At 46.3% G+C, this 27,417-nt stretch overlaps 1 protein-coding gene across 4 annotated transcripts in view; it reads right to left on the bottom strand.

Annotated features, from left to right (window-relative positions):
* Positions 1 to 27,417, bottom strand: part of EML1 (EMAP like 1) — a 174,008-nt gene that overhangs the window by 62,142 nt on the left and 84,449 nt on the right. For all 4 annotated transcript variants that reach the window (XM_032345246.1, XM_032345247.1, XM_032345244.1 and 1 more), the window contains exon 2: positions 12,849 to 13,031. In XM_032345246.1, coding sequence (XP_032201137.1) covers positions 12,849 to 13,031 — 183 coding nt within the window. The remainder of the gene's footprint in view (positions 1 to 12,848; positions 13,032 to 27,417) is intronic.

The raw sequence follows: 27,417 nt of genomic DNA, 5'->3' as shown, positions 1-27,417 counted from the left end.
ACAATGAACGCTCCGACCAGGGCTTCTCCAAACTGTCGGTCATCAGAAAGAAGGAAAATCTGGGAAAAGGTCAGTCTAGAGGAGCCTCGGGAGAGAGCACGACCGAATGCAATCCCGGAGGGGATCCTAGAACAACAAAGGAAGGATGTTAGGGATAAACTAAGGAAATCCCGATAAAGTGTGCCTCTGATTAATAAAAAATGTGTCATTAGGGCGCCTGGGTGGCGCAGTCGGTTAAGCATGTGACTCTTGATTTTGGCTCGGGTCATGATCTCAGGGTCGTGGAATTGAGACCCACGTCAGTCTTTGCACTCAATGGGGAGTCCGCTTGAGGATTTGCTCTCTTTCTGCCCCTCTCCACTGCACGCTGTCTCTCTCTCAAAGCAATCAATCAATCTTTTTTTTTTTTTTAAGGTGAAATAAGAAATAAAGCAAGTATCATTGTGGCATATGAATGTAAAATGTTACTCGTAGGCGGAACCAGGTGCGGCTGATGGCAACGTTCTGTATGATCCTTGCAACTTTTCTGTAAATCTAACGCTATTCTGAAATCAAAAAATCGATTTGAAATGCTAGTAGAATTTATTTTGTGCATCACAGAATTAAAGCTGCCTTGACGGAGGTTCTTGAAAACAATGGCAAAACTGCACAGAATGTTTTTAACACACCGACACCTTTTGGTTCCTAAGGCAGGGAGTTGGGCTTCTTTCTTTTTTCAGAAGTGACAGAGAACAGCAAAAAGCACAGGCGGTGCCCCACCACACTCCGCGCCCTCTCCTTCCTCACCTCCTGAGCACCGGCCCACCCGGGGGCCCGGCATGCTGAGAACCAGCCTCCCTCAGCAAGACACTGCGGCTCCCGAGCCGGGACCCCCATCTTCTCTCCCATCTGCCATGCCCCCTGGACAGGACCCTTCTCCCCTGCAGGAGGAAATTTGTCGTCACCGGCATTGTCACTGCCCTGCCTTCTCTCTCTGCTTTGCCCACTACTTCTGTTTCCATTCTGGTTTTTGTTTTTGTTTTAGTATATGGATGGGGCTAACCGGAGTTCCCTCAACGTTCCATCCACCGGAACCCCTGGATGTGACCTTATTTGGAAATAGGTCTTTGTCAAAGTAATTAGTAAAGATGAGGTCATACGGGATTAGGGTGGGCCCCGAACCCAGTGATGGTGTCCTTGTGAGGAACAGAGAAGGAACACAGAGGCCCCGGGAGAGGAGGTCAGGTGACCGCAGAGGCAGAGCTGGGAGCGAAGCATCTAGAAGCCAGGGAATGCCAAGGATGGCCAACAGCCACAGAAGCTGGGACAGAGGCCTGGAACAGTCTCTCGTAGAGCCGCCAGCAGGCACCGACTGGCCGTGCCCACGCCTTGCCCTCAGCCCAGGGATACTGGTCCTGGACGGCCGGCCTCCAGCAGCGTGAGAGAGGGAGTCTGCTGTTTCAGGCCGCCCAGCGTGCGGCCCCTGGTCACAGCAGCTGGAGGAGGTGAGGCGGGTGCATCCGTCCGCCGGCTGTCCCTTCCATTCTTGCTGCTCCTGCCTGTGCAGCCTGGCTCCGAAGCATGACTCCTAGACCCGAGGGAGGGTCTCCTGGGAGTTCGGTCAGCCCCGTCCAGGCTCGTCTCCCCGTGGCCCTCACCTTGATGTCCCTTGCCACCATCCCCGACGGTGCCCCGGAGCCACCCATGGTGGTACAGGTGGTCAGGACGACACAGAACGGAAGGGCAGCTGCACATGCTCGCTGTGGGGCAGCGTGGGACCACTGGCAGGGTGCGGTCTCGTCCTCCTGGGACCTGCGTGGGCGGAGGCTCCGACTTCACAGCCGCCCAGAGAGGAGAGCACGCGGTCCCGACCCCCGGGTTACGGCGCTTCCCACAACCTCTGCAAGCTGCTCTCATTCTGTCCGTATGGCTTTCTCTCTCCCCCTGCGTGCCCAGAGTCTTCCGTGCGCCCCCCACAAACCAACAAGCACAACGCCACGTCCTTAGCTTTGCCTCTGCCAGGCTCGCGCACCTGAGTGGGCCCTGACTCCCCCGGAGGGCGCGTTACAGTACAGACCGCGGGGCTCCAGCCCCAGGGTTTCCGATGCTGGGTCTGGGGTGCAGCCCGAGAATCTGCCTTTCTAACAAGCTCATGGGTCGTGCGGCCATCGCTCTGGGGACCACACTTTGAGACCCACAGCCGAGGCCATTGTGCCCCCTTGTCATCCCTGGCCTCCCGATGGTCTCTCTGAGCTCCCGCCCCCACGCCAGTTTGTACCTGGCAATTTATCCCTTGCCTATATACTGCGGGGAGTGGGGGGGGGGGCGCGACGCTAACCTTACTTTCCAGAGTAACAGTGGACACCTGTGCTGGGGGGGGTGTCGCCTAGATCTCACCACCCTGTGTGTGTGCCAGGGAGGCAGCCTGGGGGGACAGCTCTGTCCTTGGGCTGAGAGCAGAGCAGCAGCCCTCACGCCCGTCCCAGGCCCCACGGACCGAGGGAAGGAGCAGTTGCCCGAACGTAAAGCGAGGAAACCTGCTTGGGGAGCAGCGGCAATGCTCAGGGAGGACATGGCCCGCCGAGGGACCCCCGTGTGGAAGGAGCCAAGGAAGAGTAAATACTCTGGCCTCTCTCCCTCCTCTCCTTCCAAGCCCTAGCGAGGGCTCCCGATGCCCCAGACTAACTGGGAGGTAGAGGCCAAGGGCCTGCCGGTGAGGTCCCCACGGGTCGGCCTGCAGGGCAGAGCTGGTTGGAGGAGGGGACAGGAAGGACCCAGAGGGGCTCACAGAGGACATCTGGCACGCGGCTCCTCTTGGCCCAGACTGCCCACCCGTCCCCTCACGCTCCAGGTGAGCCTCCTCCCTGCTTCCAAAGCCCTGGCCTGTGCTGCTGCCCCGGAACACCATATGGCAACCGCCTGTTTATTCCCCTGTCCCCTCCATCGACGAGGGAGGCTCCGTGAAGGTGGCACGCCTTCCCAGAAGGTGCTCAGCCAGGATTTGGAGATCGGCCTGTGCTGGATTTCAAGAACAAAGCCTTGCTTCCAAGAGAAGGCGTTATGTTACCATTTCTGAGTCATTATGAAAATTTCATTTCTTCTTGAGTCATAATTTCAAAGTTCAGTCTCATAATCACCTAGTTCTGTCTTTCTCCCAAAAAGGGGGCTGTGATTGTAGAAGCCCATGAAAGATCAGCTCCATGGGCAGGCTCTCTGACCTGGGGCAACAGATCTTGTACATTAAACTATGACAGAGGATGCCTGGGTGGCTCAGTCGGTTAAGCGTCTGCCTTCAGCTCAGGTCATCAACCCAAGGTCCTGGGATCGAGTCCTGCAATGGGGTCCTTGCTGAGTGGGGTTCCTGCTTCTCCCTCTCCTTCTGTTTGCTGCCCCCCAACCCCTACTTGTGCTCTCTCTTAAAAATAAATAAAATCTTTAAAAAAATGATCGATAACAGGGCATCATCAGAAGCAAACAGAATCCTCTAAGTTCTGATGAGAAATCATGAAAGAAAAACCAAGGATGGGGCAGGGGCACGGTGACCGACCTTGGAGTGATGGAGGGGGTGAAGAGATCTCGTTAGGGCCACATGCCTATCTGGGTACTATCCCCCGGTTTTGCTCACCACTCACTTGGTTAATAGCGCTGGAGCTGCCCCCAATGTGCCTGCAACCAAGTGGCCATTGTGCTCATGATGCCTCAGCAGGTCGCTTCCGTGCTTCCTCACCTAGATGCGCTCAGCCACTCAAGGAGGAAAGGGGGCCGCCATAAAGGGAAAGTTCCGGAAGAAAAAAGTGCCTCCCGGTGTCCAGTGTGAACAAGTACCGGCCTGGATGGGGAGGACACAAGAGCCACTACAAGGGGTCATGTTCAGACAAGTGATCTTCAAGACCGAGGAAGAGAAGCAGCACAGGGAAAGGTTCAGACATAATTTCCTCTCATCAGGTGTGAAGAGAAATGACTCCTTTGCCACCACGTGACACTCAGAGATGAGACATTCTTCTGGTTCATAAAAGGGATCTTTTAAATAACATTTTAATTGTTCCTAGGGGCAAAACATAGACACACGGCATGAAAGAAGAATTTCTCAAATAACAGGGGAAGGAATGATAAACGGTGTGTATTCAGAATGCGTTCGTTGGAGCCGTATCAGGACGGCTGGAATCTCAAATCTCGTGGGAGACTGAGAAGCACAGAGGACTGGAGGGGTGAGACATGCTGGCCTCCCTCGCAGTTCGGCTGACTTACAGAGGCTCGGAGAACTCACGACCCTTCGAGCCCCAGCTTCCCTGTGAGCGATGGGTAGCCCCAGCCAGCCAGCCTGCAGGGCCGCTGCAGGGATCAGGAGTGAGAGTGGGAGCTGTGCGCAGCATGTCCGGGCTGCTGCAGGCACACAAGAAGTGGGGGCTCTCCTCCTATGGCTACAGCCAGATGATGAAATGCTTTTGGCCATCAGGGTGCAGTCGAACCCCCAGAACGTGATGGGAGCGGAATTAGCGTCTCATGTCAGTTACTGTCAGAGGTACCTTTGGCAGAGTCAGACCCACGAGTGCCCTCAGCCGCACCCAGCACACCCAGGCACGGACAGGGGACGATGCCTGGCAAAGTGAGGGCGGCAGGGGAGTGTAGGTAGGGGCAGGACCACAGGTCTGGGTACGAGGGCCACAGTGCTAGCCCCAGTGTGTCCCCAGCTGGCAGTGTGACCCGAGGTCCCATTTTTAGTTCAGATGTGCTCTAAGGATGTCTCTTCCCACCCTGAAATCGGATCCTAATGATGTAGGAAGAGTGCTCTGAGTTTCCATGACTTCGCCACCCTGAGTTGGTTCGTAGCCAGACCTGATAGCCCACCAGGGAGCTGAGCCACAAGGCAGAAGGGGACAGGCCCCTGGTCCAGCCACACGTGCAGGACCAACAGCTGGTCATTACTTGGCATATGCTTTCAGAGAAGGTCCTCGATAAACTACCAGGAGTTAAATTTTCTGCAAAATGACTCCACAGCACGGTAGCTGAAAGTCTCCGGCTCTAATAAAATTTGTATTTGCCATCTCAGGTCTAAAACAGTCACAATTAAGCCTGAAATGAATTTCTTTTAAATCCTTCTAGGTGGTAGGATTGGAATATTCAGACTTCAAGGATGACTACCTGTGATGACGTATTTTCAAAACTACCATTGATATAAATGCAGAAATTCGAGGGTAACTAGTCAAACCTACCAATGCTTATTATCATGAGATGTTACAACCTGAAGACCAAAAAACCCTTTTCATTCACATCACAGCAATAACTCAATATGCAATATTTGATAGGTGAAACATCCCCGTAGGTTTCAAAATAAATTTAATTATGCAAGTGTGACTATGTATGTGGTTATGTGTAGAAATTCAAAGTTTAATTTTAGCATATCTTACCATTATGAATCTAGCTTCTTAATTATCCATTTATTTTATTTTGTTGATTTTTAAAAAAATTTTTATTTGACAGAGAGAGCAACAGCAGGAGCGGGAACACAAGCAAAGGGAGTGGGAGAGGGAGAAGCAGGCTTCCTGCTGAGCAGGGAGCCCACTTTGGGGACTCGGTCCTAGGACCCCGGGATCATGACCTGGGCTGAAGGCAGATGCTAAACGACTGAGCCACCCAGGCGCCCCTATTTTATTTTCTTTTTTAGAGAGAGAGAGAATCTCAAGCAGTCTCCATGCCCAGCACAAAGCCCACCATGGGACTTGATCTCACAGACCTGAGATCATGACCTGAGCCAAAGTCAAGAGTTCAACACTTCACTGACTGAGCCACCCAGGGACCCCAAACTGGAAGGAATCAATTTATAGGCTTCATTTATTATTATTATTATTATTATTATTATTATTATTATTATTATTATAAGTAGGCTCCACACCCAGTGTGGACCCCAATGTGGGGCTTGAACTCACGACCCTGAGCTTGAGACCCTAATTATCCATTTCAAAATTTATGAGATGTCCACGTTTGGAACCGGAGGAGGCAGACTGTGTCTGCTACTTGGTGAGTGAGACAAAGTGGGTCATTAAGTCCTGGGGAAGATCCCGTCGCTGACGACCCAGCAACGTGACCCGTGCTCTCATCCTCTGATGGGCGGTCCTGCGCTAGGAACCTGTCCTAAAGACGTACGGACAACGGCGCAAAATGCATTAACTTGTAAGGTGAAGTGTGGCATCACCTGTAAGACAGAAGACCACGCACAGGGATGGGTGGAGTGATCCGTGGGGGACTCTCACCGCGGCTGTTGCACAAGGAGTAAGGAAGATCCTGCTACACCCGGGGGGAAAGAGGGAGCACAAAACAGTGCTATCTGCTGGGCTAGAAGCCTGACAACTTTCAGCAGATTTAAAATCTTAACTCTTCTTGCATGTTTTTTTAAGATTTTTATTTATTTACTTATTTAAAAGATTTTATTTATTCATTAGACAGAGATCACAAGCAGGCAGAGAGGCAGGCAGAGAGAGAGGAGGAAGCAGGTTCCCCACTGAGCAGGGAGCCTGATGCGGGGCTCGATCCCAGGACCCTGAGATCATGACCTGAGCCGAAGGCAGAGGCTTAACCCACTGAGCCACCCAGACGCCCCTAAGATTTTATTTATTTAAGAGAGAGAGAGAACGAGAGAGCACAGAGGGGGAGGGACAGAGGGAGAGAGATTTTTTTAAAAAAGAGGATCTTTATATCTTGGGAAATATATACTAAATATTTATAGATAAAATGATATGATGTCTTGGGTTTGTCTTAAACTAATCCTGACGCGGTGAGGGAAGTAAGTCACAAGGGTAATAAATGAAACTGGCAACATGTTGATCAATAATGAAGCAGGTAAAAAATAAAAGGAATTTTTCTTTCTACTTTTATATACATTTGAACATTTCATAATATAAAGTTCTTTATTTTATTTTTTAAGATTTTCTTTATTTGTTTTAGAGAGAGAGAGAATGGGGGAGGGGCAGAGGGAAAGGGAGAGAAAATCTCAAGCAGACTCTGTGCAGAACCTGATGTGGGACTCGATCTCACAACCCTGAGATTATGACCTGAGCCAAAAATCAAGAGTCAGATGCTTAACCGACTGAGCCACCCGGGCGCCCCATCATAATACAAAGTTTGAACGCAATCCTTCTTAGTCTCTGGGAAACTGAATACATCTACCAAGCCTTCTCACAATTCATTAATAACGCCTATCTAAACCGGGGAAGGCAATTCATGGGGAAAATGAGAGAAACCACAGTGTGTTGTCTTAAAAAAAAACCCCAAAAGTGGGGTGCCTGGGTGGCTCAGTGGTTTAAAGCCTCTGCTTTCCGCTCAGGTCATGATCTCAGGGTCCTGGGATCGAGCCCCGCATCGGGCTCTCTGCTCAGCAGGGAGCCTGCTTTCCTTCCTCTCTCTCTGCCTGCCTCTCTGCCTACTTGTGATCTCTGTCTGTCAAATAAATTAAAAAACAAAAACAAAAACCCAAAAGTTATGCTCCGTAGTAGAGCCGTCTGTAAGTCGAAAGACAAGGAGAAAGCACAGTGTAGGAGAGAGAGGGACTCAAACTGCTGACTGCACTGAACCAGGATAAAGAACTAGTTATTTGTTCATTTCGTTTGCTGCAGAGCGTGTACAATTTTAATTAGTGAGTTGTGCCTCGCTCCTAAAGTCTGTGAAGGGACCACACATAATGTCTCGCACCATCACGTGCCAAATACGAGTGATGCTGTGTGGGGCACTTTGCAGATCTTGAGAGGAGAGCTCTCGTTTGAAGTCCTTCGGTTATTCATTTCCTGAATATTTGGTTTGATCTGAATAATGCAAATTGGAGTGATACCGTTAAGCAGCACATCGCAGATGGTGGGAAGAAGGCATGCCCAGCCAGGCCCTGGGGACCAGTCCCGGATTTGTGTAACCCAGGGTAAATAATCCAATTTCCTAGAGGCTGTTTTCTCATCTGTAAAATGGGCCTGACAGCACCTACTTCAAAGACCTCTGGAGCGGGGAGACGGGATCACAGATTCAAAATATCTACTGCGATGTCTAGTACCCAGCCAATCAATAAATGGTAGGTACACCCATACCTACTGATTCTGAAAATCAGGAGTGAGCATCAGGGTAGCAGAGGCTACTGAAAGGTGAGCCGCAGGCTGCTTTTAGCAGTGGCCTCAGGGGCTAAGTCCTGACACCGGAAGGTCTTGATGTCCCAGAACAGCAGGACCCACGTGCAGATGAGCGTCTCTACCAGAAAGTTTTGGTTCTACTTAGTAATTCTCTGATCTGTTAATTAATGGGGCTCAGAATATAACCAATAAAAAAGGCTGCAAAAGGTATGTTAAAGTTTACAGAAGGCAAGCTTCCAGATTATGGTCTGTACCCACAAGCAAAATGTAAAATGAAAATTGGAATTACTTGCTAGTTAATGCATAACAAAGTGGACAATCCCAGATACATGGGACAGTGACTACATTTTACAGTGAAATCTTATAGCATTCCCCTAGCACTGAAATGGAAATTAGCCATGCATGTATACAATGGGCTTATTATGAATTTAACTCCAAATCACAATTCCTCGCCTTCTTGAGAACACGCGTGAGCCAATGCTGGCCTCAGGACATTTGCCCTGAGCCCTGCTGTTGTTCTCAGCACAGTGAAGATCAGGGTCAGGAGTAAGAAAGGAGTAATTTTTATTTTTTTAATTTATTTTATTTATTTGAGAGAGACAAGGAGCACACAAGCCGGGTAAGAGGCAGAGGGAGAAACAGACTTCCCGCTGGCCTTGATCCCAGGACCCCAGGATCATGACCTGAGTCAAAGGGAGATGCTTAACTGACTGAGCCACCCAGGTGTCCCAGAAAGGAGTCATTTTTATTTTTTATTTATTTATTTTTTTAAAGATTTTATTTATTTATTTGACAGAGAGAGATCACAGTAGACAGAGAGGCAGGCAGAGAGGCAGGCAGAGAGAGAGAGAGGGAAGCAGGCTCCCTGCTGAGCAGAGAGCCCGATGCGGGACTCGATCCCAGGACCCTGAGATCATGACCTGAGCCGAAGGCAGCGGCTTAACCCACTGAGCCACCCAGGCACCCCAAGGAGTCATTTTTAAAACACAAATTTCTTCTGCTTATTACACTAAAGAATATTTAGAAACCAACTAAAAGATACAAAAAGAAAAGCAATCCCAATCCTACCACTCAGGAAAACAAGCCATCAGTGAACTCTTGGCTCAGTTCTTTTCCGTCTTTTTGCACAGATTTTAACTATTTACTTGAATTATGCCACATATACATGTTTATATCTTGCCCTTGACTTTATGCAAAGTACAGGCACTTTCCCTGTTGTTACCAATAACACAGACGTTCTTCACGATGAGGCCATAGGAAGGGCGGGCTGTGGTTTTCTAGCCGTGCCCTGATGGCTCGCACTCCTTCCACCCCTTTCTACCCATTTATCCCCCAATAGCATGCTGTGGCCGTGAACTCTAACTCACGAAGCTCTCCTGAATTTTTACTCACAAGAGCACCTCGAAGGGGGTCTCTCTCACTGCTGGTGAGGAGCACTTTAATACTGTCAAGAATTTTAAAAATATGTGCCTTCACCAACCAGCTGATTCCCTTTTCTCCACTATATGGTCACCCAAGCTCAGCATCATTAAAAAATGCCAAACGTCCCCGTCTGAGAGTCCGTCGAATGTCAGGAAAGCAAACCTCGCAGGTTGAGGTTCTCCGGAGAACAGGGCGAGCGGCCCTTAATATTCAAACAACAACAACAACAACAAAAACCAAAGGCAAAAGAAAAGAAGAACAGCGAAATTTGGGGAGCTCAGGTAGAGACTGAGCACCTCCTGAGGCCCAGGGCAGTATCACTGGTTAAAAATCCCAGGGGCAGGAGAACGTTGTCAAAGCAGAGTGGTCCGCGACGTAGCCCCCCTGTGTAAACTCCACGTCCACAGGCCCGGCATCGGCTGGGTTGGCCACAGTCTGCCCCCTGTCTCGGGAAGCCATGAACTTGATCTGACCGTGATTACTTGCCCGAGACTGTAGTTCTCACTGTTATGCAAGTGAAGCCCCACGAAGAATAATGAAGTAAGTCAAAGCTAAAAGGTCACAGAACTTTCTTGACATAAGTGAAGTTCTGTCACACAGAGAGATTAGAATCATGATGGACGGCCTCGCAGGCCACACTGTGGCTACTGTGCAGACCCGGCACCCAGCCCAGGCTGTCTCGGAGCTGGACCCCACTGAGCGCTTTGAAAGCTCCCCGCCCCCCGGGGGGGGGGGCACAGCCGTTCCTGCCACAGGCAAACAGCCCAGAGATGTACACCCAGAGCTCGAAATGCCGAACCCGAAGCTTCTGACCAGTTCGTTCGCATGCCGTGTGTCTCGTCTTCTTCAAGTCTGCATGGGGAGGGCAGGCCAAAATAATGGAGAGTGTGAGACTAAAAATAATGGGGCCTTTTACAAGCAAAGGAGGTTTGCTTCCGATCCGTCTTGTCTGATCCCCCAAATGAGCTGTGGCTACTGAGGACAGCTCTCCAGCTAGAGGTGCATAGGCACCCCCATGGCTTCCCCCAGAAGGGAAGCCGGGACCCAGAGCTTCGGACAGGCCCCCGCTTCCCTGTCCTGCAATCACCTGCTTGGGCGAAACTGGCCCACTGCACTCCACTCACCAGCTTTCTTATCTCTGTTCTATCTCTTGGGGGTGACCCCTGGCTAGTATGCTCCGATTTACTTTTACTCGTGAAGAGAATCTTATACAGAAATAGAGCTCACTATGAAAACAAATTACTCTCTTAGATGAACTTTTATAAAAACCAAACTTTACTCTTAATCAAAAGAAGAAAACTCCTTAGTAGGCGTCTTGTATTATTTTTTCCCGAATTTAAAAAAAAAAACAAAAAACAGAACTTTTGGAAGTCTGACACTTTATGGGAAGCAACAATTTTGAATATACTCTTTAGGGTTTTATTTTTGGAAAGCTGAGCAGGTCAGGAATTCCTAAAGTAACCTGCTTTCTGTTTAGAATACCCTGATTGCTCTAACTTAGCAGGAAGAAAAAAACAGGATTTAAAAGGATTATTTTTGTTTTAGGCAAAAAAAAATTTTTGCTGTTTTAGATAGCAAAATAAGTCAGTTAAAAAATTATGCTTACAGGGCACCTGACTGGCTCTGTCAGTGGAGCATGTGACTCTTGATCTCAGGGTTGTGAGTTTGAACCCCATATTGGGTATAGAGACTACTTAAAGATAAAATTTTAAAATTATGCTTACAAACAAAATTATGCTTATATTTGATAAAAGGCTTGATAAGAAAAAAAAAAAAAAAAAAGGATTATTTAAGGGGCACCTGGGTGGCTCATTTAGTTAAGCATCTGACTTCAGCCCAGATCCTGATCTCGGGTCCTAATCAAACCCCTGTTCAAGCTCCCTGCTGAATGGAGAGCCCGTTTCTCCCTCTCTTTTTGCCTCCCCGCCCCCAGCTTGCGCTCTGTCTCTCAAATAAGTAAAATCTTTTAAATAAATAAATAAAAGGGTTTTTCAAGAGGTAGTGTTACATGGTAACAGATGGCTACACTTGTAGTGAACACAGCATACAGAGATACTAAATCACTATGTTGTAAACCTGAAACTAATGCCACATTGTACGTCCACCATACTCAGATAAAAATAAAATTACGGAAATCTGGAGACATTGCCCAGCACATATCTCTTCATGGAGCTGGTGATAATTACCCAGAAGGACAAAGAAATAGATTTCTTTCCATGGAGATGTGAAACGTAGCCAAGTACTTGAGAAAAAAGTAACATATGCACCATCAGACAGTACCCTCTCCTGACTCCAAGAAAAACATGGTAACTGTGAAATAATTTGTTAAATCCAAACAACCAAAAAAAAAAAGAAAAAAAAAAGCTAATTTTAAAGGGACATTTACATGCCAGTGTGATCTCAAATGTTTTAATCAAAGGGATTTAAGCCACGATGCATTCTGTTTTCTAAAGTGAGCCACGAGGAGCAGACGATGAGCAGTGGATATGGGTTGCAAGCAGACATCAGGGACTGACTGCGACTAGCAAGACAGAAGCTTTTATGAGACGTTGTACTTCCAAATTTTAAGAAGAGGGTCACTACAAAGTTACTTCAAACACAAATATTGCTTTTTTTATGTTTCACACACACACACGCCACGGGGAAATGAAATGATGATTTGAATTTGCCGGAAACCCACTAGGTACTGGATTCTGTAGCAGGCTCCGTTCTCCTGGACAGCAGAGCAGGAGGCTCGAAAGGAACAGGAGGCTGTGCCCGGGAGGAGCGTACTAGCTCCAAGCGGGCGCAGTGAGGGATGTTCTAAAGTCCTTGCGGGTTCTAAACTCCTCAGGGAAGGGCCTGCCCTCTGGGCCCCCAGTCCTCGGCTCCGAGCTCTGCTGTGGCGTAGGATAATTAGCTATTGGCTGGGCTGAACTGAATGGTAGCAGACAAGCTGAGTACAGAGAAAGAGAGGAGAGGCACTGAGAAGTTTCTAGGGGGGAACAGCCTCTGGGAAGCCCAAAGGATTGTGGGGTTTTTGGTTCTAGGTTCTGCCTCGCAATGTACTCCCGACCTAAACTTGTCAACAGTTGCCCCCAGCCGTCCACTGTGGGTGGTTCCAAGCCTTTCCTGATCACCTACACGTGTACAGCCCTGGGCTGAACAGCTCACTGACTTCCAGCCAAAGGAACCCTGTCCCACCTCGTGGGAGGGTTCTGGCAACCCTGAGACCAGCTCGTTGATATTCTGGTCTCCCGTCTCCGTCACTGGTCACTGCTGAAAACCGCGTGTGTCCACTAGGGACGAGCCCCTGCTCCAGCCCAAGTGTCTGCTGCTCTGCGCACCAGAAATGCCCACCTTTGGTAGGTCCTTTCCTGTTCAGCACAGCCTGCTGCTCCTCCGTGATGTTGAGCCGCCGAACCACGTCCGCCAGCGCCGATTTGAGCAGCTGGATGTCATCTTCTTGCATCTGGACGCGCTGCTCCAGGGAGGCAATGCGGTCTGTCACCTCCATGCTGCTGGCAGCCGAGGCGCTGTCATCTAAACCGAAGGAGAGGAAGCAGGGACTCTTTAGTGCTCCCCAGAGAAATCAGACCGGCCCCCGTGTGCACACACACGGCTAAAGCATAACCGTATTTACCGACAGAAGGCAGCTGCTCTTAACGCAGAAACCATGGGACAGCGCGACTACCCAGAACTACGACCCCTCATTCTGCTACGGTCTCTTTCATTCTGCTTGTGCTTTTCATTTCTTTTTAGCTGTGGGTTTTTTTTTTTTTTTTAAGATTTTATTTATTTGTTTCAGACAGAGAGGGAGAGAGACAGAGCACAAGTAGTGGGGAGGGTCGGGCAGAGAAGCAGACTCCCACTGAGCAGGGAGCCTGATGCGGGGCTCGGTCCCAGGACCCTGGGATCATGACCTGAGCCGAAGGCAGACACTTAACTGACTGGGCCACCCAGGCGCCCTTAGTTGTGGTTTTATTGGTCACTATATTATTCTAGATACAAAGCAATGTTATTTTCTTTCCTATGACGTCAGAGACCTCAGGGGTGGGGGCAGGGGGCAGCTAGGGTCACCCACTTCAATTTCGCACACACTGCAGAAATCCACCGCACGGCCTTCTAGCTTTCGAGCTGTCGTTGCTAGCAGATGGGGTGGTCCGACAATCCTACGACTACACTGTCTCCTGAAACCAATATTACGCACTGTATGTTAACTAACTAGAATTTAAATAAAAATTTGAAAAAAAAATCTTTCTGCATGATTTCACGATGTAACTAATGTATTATCTTTCCCAGGTAACATAGCTTTAACATAGCAGTTATCAACTGCTTTGGTTTCGGGATTCATGTGTATTAGTAACAATTACTGAGGACTACAAACAGCGACTGTTTGTGTGAATTCTGTCCATCAATATCTACTGTATTGAAAATTAAAACAGGCATTTTATAAATATTTAATTATGACCTATTTAAAATGGCAAAAGCACGACATGTTCAATAGCACATTTTTATGGAAAATTGTTGAGTTTTTAAAAACAAAAATAGTTTTTAAAAAGATTGACATTTTGAATATCTAAAAATTTTCTTTAATGTCTGACTTATTAGAAAATAACTGGATGTGTTTCTGCATTCAATCTGCTGTGATATGTTAATTTGGTTGGAATATATAAAGAAAATTTGGCCTCATGCTGACATGTAGTAGGAAAAGGAAGAAGTACTTTAATAGCCTCTTCAGATAATTAGGGGTAATCTTGTTATTCAGTCAAAACACAATAGATGGTAACATTACAAAAGTTAGCTGCAATGCAGAATCTAAGACCATAAAAATAAAATTGTTTTACCTCGTTAAAAATGAAAAAACACAAGACTACACTATCAGTCATGCCTGCTAAGGTCTGGCTATTCGGACAAAGCAACATGAGGGGTCAGATCTGTTTGGTAAGCATCCCCTTACAGCGATAGCCATCCTAGTCTATCACATTGAACCATTAATTGCCAGTTCCTTATCAAGGCCTCCCCAGTTCCACACAGTCTCTTTGTCTCCGGAATTCGTTTCATGCCATTCCTCCTTTCATCCTCTGAGCTTTGGTCACACTGACCTCTCGCAACTGCCCTAACAGCTTTGGTATCTGCTGTTGCCTTTACTTGAAACATTTCTTTTTCTCTCTCTTTCCCCCCACCTTGTCTTTCCTTTTCCTTTTCTTTTAAATTTTTATTTATTTATTTATTTTTGAGAGAGAGAGAGAGAGAGAGAGAGAGAGAGGCAGGGGAGGGGTGGAGGGAGTGGGAGAGAGAGAATCTTAAGCAGTCTCTATGCCTAGCACAGAGCCTGATGCAGGGCTCGATCTCATGACCCTGAGATCATGACCTGAGCCCAGATCAAGAGTTGGACACTCAATGGACTGAGCCACCCAGGTGCCCCTACTTGAAACACTTCTCCATGGGCTCTTTGAAGGACCAAATTCTTCTGTTCTTTAGGTGTCAGCTCAACTGGAGCTCTTCAGTGACCTTCCTAACCTAAGGTCAGTCCTTGGATCACCTCAACCTAATTTATTTCTTCTACAACATTACTGTGCTCTCATTAGCTTATCTCCTGTCCTCTGACTAAAACGTTAAGCATCATGGAGTTGCTTCTACCTTTAGGCATGACAGACCCTTTATGGACAGGACCACCTGCCCACCTGCTCACAGAGGGCAATTTTAAGCCTGGAAATTAAACAACTACAACCAAACCAAACCAAACCAAACCAAACCCAAAAAACTATCTGAAAGTACCAGAGAGGAGACACAGGTATGTAGACTCTGTTGTGGGGGGTCACACACTCACTTTGAAAAATAAACAAGTAAATCCCTTTTGTGTGGCTTCTAGCCAGATCTAAGCAGTACATGGCAGGGGTGGGGGTATATGTGGGAAACCCTGTAGCCATTTTGTCTGAAGAAAACCAAGAAGTGAAGTCCAAAAACTGTGAACACTGAGGAGAGGGGAAATTCCAGAAGGGAAGACACCAGAGGGGGATTCCCAAATTCTTTCTATCTGAGCTTGGGCTGACCCAGGAATTATACCCACATGGAATAGACTTAAGTACCGTCCCTAACAGCAGAAGAGCAGAACTCAGATGAGAGGCACAGCCCAAGAAGCAGTGTGCAGTTCAAGTCTAGCCAAGGAACACAGCCACCAAGACAAAGGGAAGAACACTTCTCAGAGGAAAACAATAGAAGACAAAATCCCTACAACTTAAGATTTGTAATGTCCAGGATATGATCCAAAATTGTTCAACATTCTAAGAATCAAGAAATGAAACACAGTCTCAAGAGGAAAGAAAATAGATTGAGTCCGACTCCAAAACGAACAAAATATTGGAACTAACAGATAAGGAAAATGAGATATTTCCAATGAATGAAAACTTCAGCAGAGAAGTGGGAAGCATTGGCACTGAAACAGAAACAATAAAAAAATGAACGAAATGAAAATTCTAGAACTGAAAAACACAAGTTTTGGAGTAGAGAATTCACTGACTGGATGCAGCTGCACGGACATGATGGAGGAAAGGCAAATAAACCTGAGACTGAGGAGGGGACATCTCCAGGGTGAAGAACACAGAGAAAAGAACTGAGAAAAAAAATGAATTGAGTCTCTTGGGGATTTGTTAGATGGTCTCAAATAGTCCAACAAATATTACATTAGAATATAAAGAGAATGAGGCAGGAAAAAATATCTAAAATATAAAAGGCTCCAAATATCCTAAATTTGATGAAAGACAGAAATGTAAAACAACAAAATGCTAAACAAACACAAAGCAAAATAAACACAAGAACCCCACCTCCAGGTATTGCACAATCAAACTGCTGAAAACCAGATGCAACACACTTACTGAAAGCAGCAAGAGAAAATGGGCATAGTATATGCTGGGGAAGGACCATGCAGACTAGAAGACAGTAGAACATCTCTAAAGTACTGAATGGGGACGCTTGGGTGGCTCAGTTGGTTAAACGTCTGCCTTCGGCTTGGGACCTAGGATTGAGTCCCACATTGGTCTCCCTGCTCAGCAGGGTGTCTACTTCTCTCTCTGCCTCTGCCCCTCCCCTCTGTTTATACACGTTCTCTCTCTCTCTGTCTGAAATAAATAAAATCTTTTAAAAAAAAATAGAGTACTGAATGAAGAAAATTCAATCCAAAATTCTATAACCAGCAAAAATATCCTCCAACAGTGAAGGCAAAGAAAAAAATTTAAAAATAAAGGGAAACTGAAAGAATTCATTGCCAGCAGATCAACATTACAAGAAGTACCAAAGGAAGTTCTTCAGGGTAAAGGAAGATTACATAGGAGAGAAACTCAGACAGTCAAGAAAGAATGAAGAGCCCTGGAAATGATAAATATCTGAGTGAGTTCAAGACTTTTTTTCCTTTTTGCATTACTTGTTAATGTTCTTATAAATCACTAAAATGCTGAAGATGAAAGTTATAACATTGTCTGCTAGGATTCATGAGAGGTGTACGTGTAATATATATAACTACCATAACATAAAGGATGGGGAAAGTCTGGGTCTATAAGGCTTTAACATTTTATGTAAGATTTTAACAGTAATAGTATTATAATAGTATACATTATCAACTGTGAAAAGTTAAAGAGGTATATTGTAATCTCTAGAGAACTACTAGAGAATAGTAAATAAGGATAGCTAAAAAAAAACAAAACCCAACAGAAATATTAAATTGAAATTCTATATTCAAATAATCTGAAAGAAGGAGGGAAAAGGGAGAGAGGAACTGAAAGTAAACAAATGGGGGGAAAAAGTAGAAAGAGAAATGTAAACTTATTACAGCAATAATTACATTAAATGGTACATTAAAGTAATAATTGCATTAAACACACCAATTAAGGGGTGTCTGGGTGGCTCAGCTGGTTGAGTTTAACTCTTGATTTGGGCTCAGGTCATGATCTCAGGGTCCTGGGATTGATCCCTGTCTCAGGCTCCATGCTCAGCAGGGAGTCCGCTTGAGATTCTCTCTCTCCCTCTCCCTCTGCCCTCCCCCACCCACATGCTCATCTCTCTCTAAAATAAATAAATGGGGCACCTGGGTGGCTCGGTTGATTAAGTGGCTACCTTTGGCTTGGGTCATGATCCCAGGGTCCTCGGATCAAGCCTCACATTGGGCTCCCTGCTCAGCGGGGAGCCTGCTTCTCCCTCTTTCTCTCTGCCTGCTACTCTGCCTACTTGTGCTCTCTATCTCTCTGTCAAATAAATAAATAAAAGCTTTTTAAAAAGAATTAATTAAAAAAAGAAAGAAAGAAAAAAAGAAAACCAACACATTAACAATTCAAAGTCCAAGAATGTCAGGGGGAGAAAAGGTAAGACCTAACTATATGCTATGTACAAGATACACACTTTTTTTTTAAAGGATTTTATTTATTTATTTGACAGAGAGAGATCACAAGTAGGCAGAGAGAGAGAGAGAGAGAGAGAGGAGGAAGCAGGCTCCCTGCTGAGCAGAAGGCCCGATGCAGGAGTTGATTCCAGGACCCTGAGATCATGACCTGAGCCGAAGGCAGAGGGTTAACCCACTGAGCCACCCAGGCGCCCAAGATACACACTTTAAATACAAAGACACAGGTTGAAAGAAATGAATAGAGAAAAGGACACAGCATGCAAATAGTAAGCATAAGAAGGCTAGAGTGCCAATATTGATAATCAGATAAAACAGATACCAAAAAATGGTACTACCAGAGATAAAGAGGGTCATTTAATAATCAAAAAAGGATCAATTTATCAAAAAGATAAGACAACCATAATAATAGAGTTTTAAAACACATGTAACAAAACCAGACAGAATTAAAGTGGGAAATAGGCAATCCCACAATTATTCCTGAAGATTTTATCACTCCTCTCTCTGCAGCTGATAGAACAATTACTTTAAGAAATCAGTAAAGAAATAGAAAGTTTGAACAGCATTATAATCCAGTCTGACTTCCTGGATAGTATGGAAAGCTACACTCAACAATGGCAGTGCACATGGTATATTTACTGGGACACATTGTGTTCTGGGCCCAAAAAACAGACCTGAATGAAGTTAAAGACTAAAAGAGTATGTTTCCTGACCACTGTGGCATTAAATTAGAAATTGAAAACAGTAAGAGAACCATGAAAACTGCTACTACTTCTAAACTACACACTTAAAAAAAAAAGATTTATTCATTCACTTACTTATTTGAGAGAGAGAGAGAGAGAATGAGCATGAGTTGGAGAGGAGCAAAGGGAGACTCCTGCTCAGCGCAGACACCTGCTGAGTATAGAGCCCGATACAGGAATATATCCCACAACCCTGGGATCATGACCTGAGCCAAATTCAAGAGTCAGATTCCCAACTGACTAAGCCACCCAGGCACCCCGAACAACACACTTCTAAATAATCATTAAGTCAAAGACAACATCACAGGAGAAATTAGAAAATATTTTTAATTGAATGATAGTGAAAATGTAACACACCAAAATGTGTAGGTTGCAGCAAAGCAGGTCTTTGAGGAAAATTCATAGTTTTAAAATCTCCTTATTAGGAAAGAAGAGCATTCTCAAATCAATGATTCTCAGCTTTCCCATTAAGTAACTAGAAAAAGATGAGCAAATTAAAACAAAATCAAGCAGAAAGAAGGGAAATAATGAGATGAAATCAAAGGGATACAATATGGACAAACAATGAAGAAAATAAATGAAATCAGAAGCCAGCTCTCTGAAAACATCAGTAAAATGTAAGCTCCATAACAGCAGAAATTTTTTTCTGCTGGTCCACTGCTCTGTCTTCCCACTATGTAGCACCTCTTAGGAACTCAAAAGATACTTGGTAAATGAATGGATAGCTGGGTAAATGGGCATCTCTTATGAAGCAGGCATCAAATTAGTTGCTGGGGATATGAAGATGATTGGATTAACATAGTTATTATCCTTCAAAAGCTCTTTGTGTAGTAGAGAAGACACATGTCCACTAATGTCTAAGACAATTTGATAATCATATAATTATAATTATATAATATGTAATTAATATATAATATAATTATGTAATAATTATATAATTGAGAAATATATAAAATAGCAAGTGAACATAGAGAAGGGGATATTGAATCTATCTGGGAAAACAGGAGCCAGTAGGGGTTGGCCCTGATGGACAAAATCACCTACATGGAAATCAAGAAGAACAGTGTTTAGGCGATGGAAATACTTGGAACAAAAACATGGAAACAGGGAAGCATAGTGAGTACTCAGAAAATCATGGCTTTTGAAATTGAAGTCTACCACTTTGTAGTTTCTGCTTACTGGATATAAATCTGCCATGCCCCTAAATTCAGGTTCTGTCAACACTCTGGGTAACAGATCCTTGTTTCATACACAGAAATACTGTTCAAGTATGTCTATGGCACTCCCAAGAGTTCCTCACAACCGTAGAACTCATCAAACATTCACGTGCGCTTTGGACTGCTAAGATCTTACAAAGAAAACACTGTACAAGTCTTTAAAAATATGTACACACCTATCTGTCTAAAGAAACCAAACTTGAGGTACGAGTTTGCAAATGAACTTCACACACACTCCTCACCCTCCAAGAACTACAAACTCCGATCTCTACGCTCCTAAAGGAGTCGTATGTTTCAGTTGGGAACACTGGTGAGAATGTCTTTGTTTTTTCTGTCTGTGTAGATGAATGGAGACATAGAAATAACTTCAAAAATCTAGTAGAAAGAAAACAAACACCCCAATTTAAAAAGAGGCAAAAGAGTTGAATAGACCCTTCACCAAGTGGCAAACAGGCACACGAAAATGATGTTCAGTGTTCCCGGCCATTGGAAGAATGCAAATTCAAACCACAATGAGGTGTCACGACACAGCTCCTAGAATGGCTAAAATACAAAACGCCAACTAAACCAGATGCAGCCAGAATATGGGGTACAGAACCTCTCTTATGTCCCTGGTGGACACGTAAGATGGTAGCTCACGCGGGAGAGCAGGTTGGCAGTTCCTTTTAAAGTTAAACCCGCCCCTAGCTGGGGACCCAGCAATCCCCAAGCACTTACTAGAGAAATGAACACCTGCACACCAAAGTTGAGAGCGTCTCTATTCATACTTGGTGAAAACTGGGAACCGTGAACGGAGTAATAAACAGGAAGGAACTACTGATACCGGGGTCTGGGTGGACCACTCGCTACGCTGCATGACGGAAGCAGTCTCTGAAGGTGACACTGTACCACTGCACCATGGGACATTCTCCAAAAGACAAAACTACAGTGAGGGAGCACAGATTAGGGGCTGCCAAGGCTTGGGTTGGGGCCTGGCACTAGCAAGTTTTGGGGAAAGATGGAAATGTTCTGAAGCCTGACCGTGGCGGTAATTACAGAGCTCTATTCTGTGTCAAAATATATAGAACTGTCTCCAAAAAGCAGATTTGTTGGATGTTAACACAAAAAATTAAATAACTTTTTGAGAGTGCAAGGGAGATATAGTCTGCCCATTGGCTTTGCTGGTACTTGGCTTGTGAAGGTTGGTCGCTTTCATCCCTTGAGATCTCAGCAAAGAAATATTCCAAATGGAATACTCGCTGCTCACGGGAAAGAGACCATCCTCAAGTTCTACGTAACTTCTTGTGACTACACAGCAGCTCTGTGTGACTCCTCCGTCCGTCCTGTGAGCCGGATGGGGAAGCAAGAAAGTCCCACTTGATCAACCAAAAGCCAAATGGAGGGGAGATGAGGGGAGACACAAAGGCATCCTCCTCCAGGGAAGCGGGAAACAGCTGAACAAAACCTTTTAACGTGTGAATAAAAGAAAGGAGGACAAGCCTGTGTAGCAGGTGTCACATGGGGCCCCGGGCCTGACACACCTAACTGGGAAGGTCTCCGGCCTCAGGAAGAAGGCAGGGAAAGATCTATGGACTGGGAGAAGCCATCGTAGAGCAAGTTAGTGTTGGAGAGTACTTGTGGGAGGGGGGATATACTCTGGTCATGGACAGTGTGGACTCTGGACGGTGGGTCGCCTGGGGTCAGATCCCAGCCCTGCTACTTACTAGCTGTGTGACCTGGGGCAAGTTATGTGTGCCTCAGTTTCCCCATTTGTAAAACAGGGACAATAACAGTGATGTACTCTCGCGGGTTCTTGTACTATTCAATTAGTTAATGCACGTAGAGCACTTGGGATGCATTTTTGCATATGGTAAATGCTTTATAAAGGCAAGCTACAATCGGGCCACTGTTGTTGTTAGTGTTCATTATTATTACCAAAAAAATCACTGAAGTTGCGTATAACATTTCCTGCAAAATTCCTATGTGTGTGGTCTGAACCCTGTTATGCAAAATAGCACTGGAAAATGAATTAGAAATTTGTGTCTGATTAATAGTGTGTGTTTTCCTAGTCACAAAAGAATCTGGCAAATGGACCTGTGCATTTCTACGACTTGGCGGTTTTCTGAGTAAACAGCAGGTGTGAGAGACGGTGCGCACTGGCTGTGGGGGCGAGCACGGCACCGAAATGGACTGAGTCGGCTGGTTTCACCCCACCTCGCACTGTCCAGCTGATATTATACCTCGGACGGCATTCCAAGGCGGGCAAGGCAGGCCTGTCCCGAGTTCTAAACATTCACAATGCAAAACGGCATCACTGTGGCCTCCGTTAGCTCTGTAGATGCCTTTCATGAAAGTGCATAGATCAGACTTTATTTTAATTATGCTGCCAAATGTGTGTAAGAAAAAAATTGAATTTTAATATTTTACCAAAAAAAAAACCCCATACTGAAAGCACAGCGCCCCCCCCCCCCAATGTTTGCCTTCAAATACAAGCGATTAAAAACGATTAAAAACGGGAAAGTCTGGTCTGCTTCAGAGAACCTCTATTTGCAAGACTTGCTGAAGTTGTCCCTGGGACCTAATCCCCGCGCTCTGCAAATCCTCCCGCAGCCTGCACTGGATTTTCCTGCTTCTGCACCCCGGGTGGCTACTCTCAGGAACAGACGGAAGGTTCCCCGGCCGCAGCGTGAGCTGTCCACAGTTCTTAACCTTCTTGCGTATGGAAAAGGCCAGTGTCGATCACATGACTTTACAAATTCAAGTTCAGCCGGCAAAAAACTGGGATGTGATAATGAAAAATGAAACCCAAAGCCTGGTCTAACCAACACAAACCACTTCCTGCCTCGGGACCTCTCCCAGGATTCCACGGCGCGCGACGGGGGGGCTCCTGTCCATTCCACCAGAGCAAACCCTGTTCGATTGCGAATCCAGCATGAGGAACCCCTTAGCGAGTTCTGAATTTTAAAATAACGTTCGTTCCTGTAGCTCTAAATTCTACCCAGGCATGTCATTAAAACAGTATTAACAACAGAACCGCTTTATCTTCTTTTCAAAGTTTTCGCATTCCTGTCCAACATCGTTGCACTTTGTGGAGTTGGGGGGAGGGGCTGAAAAAGACCAGCTTCTTCACGTTTTCACCTCTTGGGCTTTTAAACTTATGTCTGAATTGGAACTAGCCGCTGGATCTTGGTGCCTGCTGACGTCCTCAGGAAGTCACCGGGGATCTGTTTACACAGGACACGCAGAGAGTCCCTTTATCTCGGGATCAGGAAACCATCAGTGATCAGGCTGCAGAAACTGACAGAACGGGCAAGGGACAGACAAGATTTAACCTGCGATAGAACCCAACCCACGGCGGGGTGAGGCCCGTGGCGAAGAGGTCTGAGCTGGCCTACTGCTCTAGAGGACACCCTGTATCCTCGGCCAGCAGCAGACCCCCAGGGCCATGGATCCCAGCCTCGGGTCGGCGTTCTGTCCAGGTCCAAACCTCGGGGAGGCTGACACTCAGTGAATCCTGCTCTGGACTGCCTGGGCTCTGGGGCCCGAGCAAGAGCACTGCTTTGGAGCTCGAATTGGGCAGGGTTCAGTCCCCGGTGTGTCACTCACTAGCTGTGCAGTCTTGGCAAAGGACTTGGCTGCTCCAGCAGTAACACCACCTGTCTTTGGAAGTTCTTGTGAAGATAAATGTGGGCTTTATACCAACATCTAACACGATGGTGGCAAACAGATGCTCAACACGATGGCAGAATCACTACCATTCATTGTGGCTAGCACCCCTGTTCATAACAGCAAATGTGAACACTGAACTTCAGGGAGGTCAGCACTGACAACGGCTACTGGGCAATTTTTGCACCTTGGGTCAACTGAGGAAATACGACATTGACCTAAAGTAAGGCAGGGTCCCAGACAAGCCCTCCTGTGACAGCCCGCCGTGAGCGGCCAGGGATGGACTGAGCATTACCTCCACAGCCCCATCTCTGACATGATTCTCATGAGAACCTCGCCTTATGCCCGCTTCTGCATTTCAAGAGGGGATACAGGTCCAGGTAGGTCCTATGTCACCCCTGACTCCAGTGGCAGGGAGGGATCCTGTGGCTCTGCCCTTGCCCTAGATCTTCATGTAGCCAGCTCTGGATGTGACTTTTAGGTTTAATTACTGCTTGACAGTAAAAAGTAGCACAAAAAGATCCAGTAACTTGTCTTTTATAATTTTATTTAAAAGGCAAGGGAAGTGCACTTTGTCACCTGTTCATAGGATTCTCTCATTTCGTAGAGAGAAACAGGCTCTTGACTCTGTAATGTTGGTCTCCGAGTAATGTTCCTGGAGGTCAAAGGGGGACTATTAATTTTAAAAGGCTAACTTAGAATCTGTCCCCTTTATCTTGAGATGTTCTCTCTTTTCTTTAATTCTTTTTTTAAATCTTTTTTTTTTTTAAGATTTTATTTACTTGGGCGCAGGGGAAGACCACGAGCAGGGGGAGAGGCAGAGGGAGAAGCACACTGCCTGACGAGCAGAGAGCCCGGCGCGGGGCTCGATCCCAGGACCCTGAGATCATGACCTGAGCCGAAGGCAGACGCTTCACTGACTGAGCCACCCAGGAGCCCCTCTTTTCTTTATTTAAAACTATAAAGAGAGCCCCCAAACCCCACCATCTGCCCTTCCTCCCCGACCTGCTACTGTCAGACGCTCTACTTCAGACGTGTTCTCTCTCGTCCGTATGACACTCCCCCACTCAGGTGTCAGCCCCGTCCCACAGATGAGGTTGGAGAAGTCAGGTTTCTCATCCGTCTCTTTAAATCTTATAAAGATGGAAAGTGGCGCCCAAGTCTAGCTGGAGGGCGCCTCCTCTTCCCCCCACACACGTTGCCCATCTAAGTGACAAGCATTAATTCCAGGGGGACTTGTATGATACTAAGTAAAATACACATAGAATTTTTGTTTTGTCTTACCTCTCTTGAACTATTAGACAAATGCTATTTAGAGAAATATCTCGTTACCAGGTTTTAGCATTTTAGGTCATATAAGCACTAAGGAGTAGCAGTTTCTCACTCACTGATTTGCCGGCCGACATCTGTAAAAGCTCCGTGTCGTGTGAGCTCGACGGTCACACTCTGAGTCATTCCCGAGCATCCACTCGCAAAAGCAATGTGGATACGGTCAGTAAAGGAGCCACGTGCCCTCTTTCTCCCGTGCCGTCATTTCCAGGCGTGGATTCCAGCTGTGCTGTCGGATGTGCAGCCCTGCCCACCACTCCTGGCCGAAGGGCGCCAGCCTTCTCTCTGCTCTCAGACTCCCGGTTCTCCTGTGATCACCTCGGTCTGTCAGATGCTCTGAGTCTTGCTCAGCTCTGGGCTGGACCTGCCACCTACGTTTTGACTCCGAAATTCACCGCTCGCTAGAAAATGACAAGACCTGACCCTCTCTGTCAATGAGCGTGTCTTGATGGGTACTCACGCCAACATCCGTTTTACCTCTCTAGACCGGGAAGAATTCTACAGCAGTCCTTGACTGAACAAAACTGTGGCCCCTGCCTATCGAAATCTGGAGAGCAATGGCATAAAATAAAGGTCTTTGAGGAGTCTTAGGTTGTGAAAAAAGGGTGTTGGAGACCAGAAGAATACACCTAAGACCGAAGACCCTGAGAGGCACCAAGGGACGGGGTTGGAATTTCAGTGACATGGAGCTTAAAGCCAACAGACTTTCCATCCCGTTTGGTAAGTGCCCCCGAGCATCCTTCCGGGCCAGACCCAGGCAGCGAACACCGTGACCTTCCCACCTGTCGCCCACTGGGTCCAGCAGAGGAGACGGGCCCACAAATACCCATCACAGAAATACGGGAACACTGACGAGAGGGCAATGAATGACACAGCCCTCCTCCGCCCTCACCCCACCCCGCCGCAGGCCCGTCCCAGACTTGGCCGGGGCCCAGCTGGAGCCCTCCTGTGAGGACCAGACACGTCTGCATCAACGCGCAGGTGAAGGCGGGAGGCAGGACTTCAGGGGCGCTGCTGGGCTTCAACCGTGAATAACGAATGAAGCAAAGAGAGTGAGTGAGAACAATCACAGGAAGAAGAGCCTCGGAATTCTCTAGCTGAACATTTAGAAAATGGGTTAATCACTTATCTTGAGGGAGACTCTAATTTCATTTTTCCTAGCCAGAGTTATCAAGCCAGCAGAGACTTTTTCTGTGAAGCCCTGAGACTCCTTGAAATGTCTTAAAGGATTAACACGATTAACACTACACACACACACACACACACACACACACACACGCCCCTGCAGGAGCCCCCTCCACACACAGGCACATACACACACGTGCTCCCAACACACACGCACACTTACATGCATGGAGTGTGCGCACACACACTCATGCACACACCCCTACCTTTGCAAGTAATTTTGTTTCTTGTTTCTGCTAGAAACGAAAAGACTTAGAACTTGAAGGTTGTTAATTCTCTTTTTTTCACTTTCCACTTTTAAAGCAAACGACATCCTGCGGTTGAGCTAAAAAGAAACCCCCAAGAAGACATGAAGTGAAGACATGAAGATATGATGCTTTAAAAATTGGCCTTCACTCCAAAGTCCAGCAGTGTGAGGAACATGGAGGTCAGGAGGGCGTAGCCGGTCCCTGGGCCGTAAATCACACAGGATTGCCAATCCCAACCTCAAAAAGGAAGAATTAAAAATATGGAGGTGGGGAACGGGAGAGCGGACAAAATCATGAGCATAGCATAGACCTTGAAAGAGATCTAAAACTGCCATCTCAATTTTATTTTAGAAGGAGACTGTCCCAATATTCACCTGTCACATTTGTCCACTTCTAGATAGCTACCATGTGGTCAGGTCCTAAACGGACTTAACAGAAAAGTATCTTAAGAGGTCACTTCAATAAATTTTTATTTGATATGATGGTTTTAAACCATTTCAGCAAAAAGAATAAAAATAATAAAATAAAAAGAATAAAATAAAAGCTAATCTTATCTTCTTATTTTCTTTAATTTCCATTAGTATAACATGTTCAATGTAAAGTACTTTATGGTTCCATTCTCCCTAACACCAGGCGTCTTCTAGACGGGACTGTTTCCGTTTGTTTCACACAATAGTCCCCTGCATGCGAGTTTGTCCTTCAGCTGTTGGGAGGAAAGCCAGAAAAGCAAAGTTTAAATGGTTGAAAATCCATGAATAGGGCAAAAGCCATGTGACTGGTTCTCCAAGATAAAACCTCCTAAAACACACAAGGTAGCAATCTGTCTTCAAGAAAATTCAGTAGGTGGGTTTGGCTCAGGAAAGACATTAAAACTGAAAATGCCTAGGTTCTCACTGAATCTAGGTCTTCTCTTTCAGGTTCCTATCAAAAAAGTGGGGGTCACAACATTCTGAGGTCAGAATCCAAAGGACATCTGAGTCCTATCCACTATCCACATTCTTTTGCTGTCTTCCATATATAAAATGCTTTCTCTGCCCTTTTATTGATATTATGTACCTACTTTTTACTCAAGTGCCATCGACTTCTGCATCCACTGTGTGTATCATTCTACCTACAACGGCTAAAAGGAACCAACAAAATATATTACACAAGGCCTTTGAAGACATTCGT

This window comes from Mustela erminea, chromosome 5 (assembly GCF_009829155.1).
Source record: "Mustela erminea isolate mMusErm1 chromosome 5, mMusErm1.Pri, whole genome shotgun sequence".
NCBI classification, from domain to species: domain Eukaryota; kingdom Metazoa; phylum Chordata; class Mammalia; order Carnivora; family Mustelidae; genus Mustela; species Mustela erminea.
This window is presented reverse-complemented; position numbering and strand designations above follow the sequence as displayed.